This window comes from Terrapene carolina, unplaced genomic scaffold (genome assembly GCF_002925995.2).
Source record: "Terrapene carolina triunguis isolate 2854851 unplaced genomic scaffold, T_m_triunguis-2.0 Scaffold34945, whole genome shotgun sequence".
In the NCBI taxonomy this organism is placed as follows: Eukaryota; Metazoa; Chordata; order Testudines; family Emydidae; genus Terrapene; species Terrapene triunguis.
The window spans coordinates 8229-14481 of NW_020699296.1; the positions used below are offsets into that span (position 1 = coordinate 8229).

Consider the following 6253-nt stretch of genomic DNA (forward strand, 5'->3'; position numbering starts at 1 on the left):
AAAAGAACCATATCTTGGCTTTTAGATCTTTCTTTCATTGTGCTAAACTGGGGAGCAGTTATGTGGCCACCATAGGACCCCTTGAGAGGTTGATTGCATTGTTGGTTTTCTGATCCCACCAGGAGAAAGCCTAGCAAAATGTTTTAGAATGAAGGTTTATGTTCAATTGAACCTCGTAAATACTAATAATTTTTCTCCAGTTGTGGTTAATAGAATGGAAAAACTTAAATGGGAATTTAAAAATAAAAAATACAGTTTTTTCCAGAAAATCTATATTTTTGAAAATGTCAAGATTTTGTCAACGTTTTAAAGTGTCATAAATTTTTTATGAGCTCTGTAACTGGCCGGAAAAACCCTAGAAATGTATTTCGGTTTTGGTGGGTTATTTTGTTTGTTTGTATTCTCATTATTCTTTTATTTTATTTTATTGAAATTAATTTGTCAAAAACTTGACATTCAGGCTTTTTCAACTTCCTCTATTCTGCAGGCGAAAGCTGAAATAAGAACGAACAATCAGAGCAATGTGGTGATGGAGTTTGTGCTTCTGGGCTTCTCACTATCACAGCCCATGGAGCTCCTGGTTTTCATGCTGCTACTGGCCATCTTTGCCTTGACTCTAATTGGGAACATGGCCATCATCACCATTGTGTGTGTGGATCTCCGCCTCCACACCCCCATGTACTTCTTCCTCTGCAACCTCTCCCTCTTGGAGATACTCTTTGTCTTCTCCATCACTCCAAAGATGCTGGAGAACCTGCTCTCCCAGGCCAAAGCCATCTCCTTCTGGGGCTGCATCATGCAGTGTTACTTCTACTTCTTCCTGGGCACTACGGATTTCATCCTCATCGCTGTCATGTCCTTTGACCGCTATGTGGCCATCTGCCACCCGCTCCACTACCCTGTCATCATGAGTGGGCATGTCTGTGTCTTCCTGGTCATGGGTTGTTGGTTGGGTGGGTTTCTCTCCACCCTCTGCCCACTTGTTTTGCTGTGCCAGCTTCCCTTCTGTGGCCCCAATGTGATAAACCATTTCTTCTGCGACTATGCCCCACTAGTGAGGCTATCCTGCGTTGACACACACTTCCTCCTCATGATCGAGTATGTCCTCTCCTCTGTGGTTCTGCTCACATCCTTGACTTTTACTGCAGTGTCCTACCTTTACATCATCACCACAGTCTTGCACATCCCCTCAGCAACAGGCAGGCGAAAATCCTTTTCTACCTGCACCTCCCATATCACGGTAGCCTCTATCTTCTACGGCAGTGCCATCTTCATGTATGCCAGACCCAGCCAGGGCCGCTCCCTAGACCTCCAGAAGGTGGTGGCTGTGTTCACGGTCATAGTGAGCCCTTTACTGAATCCTTTCATTTACACCTTAAGGAACGAGAAGGTCAAAGAGGCCCTGAAGGAATGCTTGACTATAAAGAGCTCTGTTCTGCAACCAGAACCTTGATACACATACATCTTCATCTCAATAACGAATTGCTGCTTTTATCCATTGAGTGGCATTGTTATTTAGTGGGGTGGGAGCTTGACTTAGTCTCAGGATTCCTGGGTTCTATTCCTGGACCTGCTGTGTGACCTTAGCAGAGTCTGTTTCCCCTCCCACCTTTTGTTCATTTAGGTTAGGTTTTTCAAAACATCTAAGTAATTTAAAAGCTCAAGTCCTAACTCCTCAATCAAGCCATTGCTTTTGATATCCCCACTCTTAGACTATAAGCTCTCCAGGGCAAGAATTGTCTCCTGGCACCATCTGTTTATACAGTGCCTACCACAATGGGGTCCCAATCTCTGTTTACAGGCACTCATGTAACATAAATAAAAAGAGTTTCTGGGATTTTCAAAGGGGTCTAAAGGAGTTAGACACCCACCTTCTATTAAATTGCAATGAGATTTGAGGGCGAGGGGCCATTGATTTCAATGGGTGCTAGGAATTTAGATGCTTTTGAAAATCCCATTGCCTAAATACCTTTGAAAATATGGCTCTTGGTGCCTAACTGTCAATGATTTCAATGGAAGATAGGCAACTAGGCACTTTTCAAAATCCCACTAAGTGTCCATCTGCATGTTTAGGTGCCTAAATACCATTAAAAATCTGGCCCAACTCTTTTAGGCTCCATTGAAAATCCCAAATACTCAGTGTCTCAGTATTAATAGTCAGAATGAGCTCTTTATCATAGATTCATAGATTCCAAGGCCTAAAAGGACCATTGTAATAATCTTGTATGACCTCCTGTATAACACAGGTCATAGAACATCCCCACAGTAATTCCTAAACCAGATCTTTTGGAAAAACATTCAATCTTGATTAAAAATGGTCAGTGATGGAGAATCCACCACGACCCTTGGTAAATTCTTCCAATGGTTAATTACTCTCCCAGTTAAGAATTTATATCTTATTTCCAGTCTGAATTTGTCTAGCTTCAACTTCCAGCCATTTGATCATGTTATACCTTCCTCCCCTAGATTGAAGAGCCCATTATTAAATATTTGTTTCCCATGTAGATACTTATAGACTGTGATCAAGTCACCCCTTAACCTTCTTTTTGTTAAACTAAATAGATTTAACTCCTTGAGTCTATCACTATAAGGCTTTTTTTCTAGTCATTTTTAATCGTTCTTGTGACTCTTCTCTGAATCCTCTCCAACTTAGCAGCATCTGTCTTGAATTCTGGGCACCAGAACTGGACACAGTATTCCAACTGCAGTCGCACGAGCACCAAATACAGAGGTAAAATATCCTCTCTTCTCCTACTTGAGATTCTCCTGTCTATGCATCCCAGGATCACATTAGTTCTTTTGGCCACAGCGTCACACTAGGAATTCATGTTCAGCTGATTATCCACCATTATCCATTATTCACGTGGGTAAGAGTATCCCACATCCGCCTGATATGATTCTAACACCTTCCTCTGAAGCATGTGACACTGGCCACTGTCAGAGAGAGGATACTGAGCTAAATGGACCATGGATCTAAACCTTTGTAACAATTCCTATGTTGGTATGAGGCTGCAGTATGCATTGAAGCAACTGCTGAATCTTTTAAAAATCACAAAAGTTCCCAAGGTTCTGGAACAATGCCCTCAAATGTCTGTGTCTTGTCAAGGGGCATCAGTCATTTTGGTTTTGACGTCTCTGAATTTAATTTTTTTTAACCTTTCTTTCAGCAAAATACTTTGCTATTTTGATCTTTTTATCCTGATTCAGGACAAAATCCAATAGTTGAAATATCAGAATTTCCTGTGGGATGGAAGCTCCATTCTCCGGCCAGCTCTAGTAAAGATGTATTGGCCTGTACAATACCCTATGTGAAAATGAGGATGCATTTTCAAAGGAACCTAAGGGAGTTAGTTACATAGATCCCAATGATATTCAAAGGGATTTGGTGGTGGATTTTCAAAAAAGCCTAGCAGGTTTTAGCCATTGCTTTAACGCATTCTGCAGCCTCATACCAATATTGGAATTGTGCCCACAATTCAAGAAGAATGTTGCTACATTGGACAGGGTTCAGATAAGACCAATGACAATGATTAAAGGATTAGAAAAACATGCCTTATAGCAGAGGTAGGCAAACTACGGCCCAGGGGCCACATCCGGCCTGCGGGACCATCCTGCCCAGCTCTTGAGCTCCCGGCCAGAGAGGCTAGCCCCTGCCCCCTCCCCCACTGTTCCGCCTCCCTGCAGCCATGCTGCCGCATGGGCAGCACTCTGGGCGGCGGGGTTGCACGCTCCTGCTAAGCCGCATAGCAGTGTGTCTGGCTCCGGCCAGGCGGCGCAGCTGCCAGACATGCTGCTCTGAGCAGCATGGTAAGGGGGCTGGGTCCGGGGGGTTGTATAAGGGGCGGGGGGGTTCTGGGGAACAGTCAGGGGACAGGGAGCAGGGTGCGATTGGATGGGGTGGAGGTTCTGGGGGGCGGACAGGGGATGGGGGGTTGGATAGGCATGGGAGTCCCAGGGGGCCTGTCAGGGGGTGGGGTGTGGATAGGGGTCAAAGCAGTCAGGGGACTGGGAGCAGGCGGTTGGATAGGGGGTAGAGTCCCAGGGGCGGTTAGGGACGAGGTGTCCTAGGAGGGGGTGATTAAGGGACAAGGAGCAGGGGGGGTTGGATGGGTGGGGGGGTTCTGAGGGGGGCAGTCAGGGAGCGGGAAGTGCGAGGGGTCGCATAGGGGCAGGGGCCAGGCTGTTTGGGGAGGCACAGCCTTCCCTACCTGGCCCTCCATACAGTTTTGCAACCCCAATGTGGCCCTTGGGCCAAAAAATGTGCCCACCCCTGACTTATCATGATAGACTCAAAGAGCTCTATCTATTTAACTTAACCAAGAGAAGGTTAAGGGGTGACTTGATTACAATCTATAAGTATCTACATGGGAACAAATTTTTAATAATGGGCTCTTCACTGTAACAGAGAAAAGTCTTAAATGATTCAATGGCTGGAAGTTGAAGCTAGACAAATTCAGACTGAAAATAAGGCTTAAATTTTTAACAGCAAAAATAATTAACCATTAGAACAATTTACCAAGGATCATGGTGGATTCTCCATGACAGACAATTTTTAAATCAAGACTGGGTGTTTTTCTAAAAGATCAGCTCTAGGAATTACGTTGGGGAAGTTCTATGGCCTGTGTTATACAGTAGTCCAGACTAGATGATCACAATGGTCTCTTCTGGCCTTGGAATCTGTGAAAAAGAACCCAAGATATTTTTGAAACTATGAATGAATCTCATAAGTCACATTTTTAAAATGTTTAGACACCTATTGAAAATCAATGGGATTTTGGCACAGAATATATCCAATGTAACCATAGCCAACATAGACAGAATAGCTGCTTGGAAGTTGGGATTTCTGGGATCTATTCCTGGCTGTCATAGGAGAGTGAGGTATATTGTGTTAGAGCATGGGAATAGGTAAATAGATATCGAAAGAGAGGGATGTGCTGAATATGTTGTTTTTCACAAGACTCCTGAAGCCAATTACTGATCACCTGTGCTTGTTAGGATAACAACCCCACCATATAAAGATAACAAGACCATCACAAATAAAACTTTTTGATGAAAAAAACCCATTTTTTAATCAAAAATTGCCTTCTGACGACATTTTTCATGGAGAATTTCATGCATTTTGCAGATTTTTGTTACTGAAAAACTTATCAAACTGGTTATTTACATTCTTGTTTACCAAAAACTGACAACATTTTTGATATATTTTTAATCTAAAACTATTTGCACAAATGAAAAATGGGCTAATTTCAAACACAGAAATAAAAAAAACATTAGCATTTCTTATTTTTTTCAAAAAACAGTTTTCATTTTTCACCATCTCTAATAAACATTTCAACTATGTCAACATTTTTTGGGGAAAAACCCATTTTTGAGTAAAGGCAGTTTTTTATGGACAGAGTGTATTTTATTAAATGTAATAAAACTTACAGAATGAGATTTTAGAATCTGCAAAATGGATTTAATGACCGGTTTCCATAAGAAATTAATTAATTGATCTTTAGAAGGATTTGAAAATATCAGACTTAATTGTTTACCATTATAGCTGGACAAAAAATGTATTTTTCCTTTTTTCCACAACAAAAAATTGATTTTTTTCATAGAAACTCAAATGTTGCAAAAATCCTGAAAAAAATGTCCAAAATATTTTTTTTTGCCCAAAATACTTTGAAAATTAACGATTAAATGATTTGTAACCAGCCCTATTTACAGTAGTTTCACTCCACAATTCCAGAGTTTGGACCTTCATGTATTTCTTTGTATCTACTATGTATGCAGAATTATTTACATATAAATGTGATGCCCAACTCCTACATCACATACTCCAACACATTTTATATAATAACAGTGGGAAAAATCCTTGAATGGTCTCAGAGTTTTTAGGTGGCCTCTTCTTCCACTGTATATTGTGTAAATACATTTTCTCAATAAATATAATTGTTTAATAAAAAATTTGACTAGCCCTAATTATATTTTGTTCCAGAGACCCCAAATGAGATCGCAGCCTCCATTGTGCTGAGCACTGTACAAATACATAGTAAAAAATAATCCCAAATCCAAAGAGTTACAATCTAAATAACAAGACAGACAAATGTTTTGAGAAAACTTTATTATTATCATCCACGTTTTACAGATGGGAAACTGAGGCGCAGAGAAGTTAAACGACTTAACCCAAGGTAATACAGGGCGTGTGTGGCAAAGTGTAAAATTGAACCTAGCTCTCCTTAGTTCTGGTGCAGTGCCTTAGCCTCAAGAC

At 41.3% G+C, this 6253-nt stretch overlaps 1 protein-coding gene across 1 annotated transcript; it reads left to right on the forward strand.

Moving 5' to 3' along the window:
• Positions 1 to 487: 487 nt before the first annotated feature.
• LOC112124318 (olfactory receptor 6M1-like) lies at positions 488 to 1453 on the forward strand (the record flags this gene model as incomplete). The annotated part of the gene is made up of 1 exon (XM_024222837.2): positions 488 to 1453. A coding segment is annotated over one exon (966 nt), but the record flags the coding sequence as incomplete, so codon positions are not given.
• Between the last annotated feature and the right edge of the window lie 4800 nt (positions 1454 to 6253).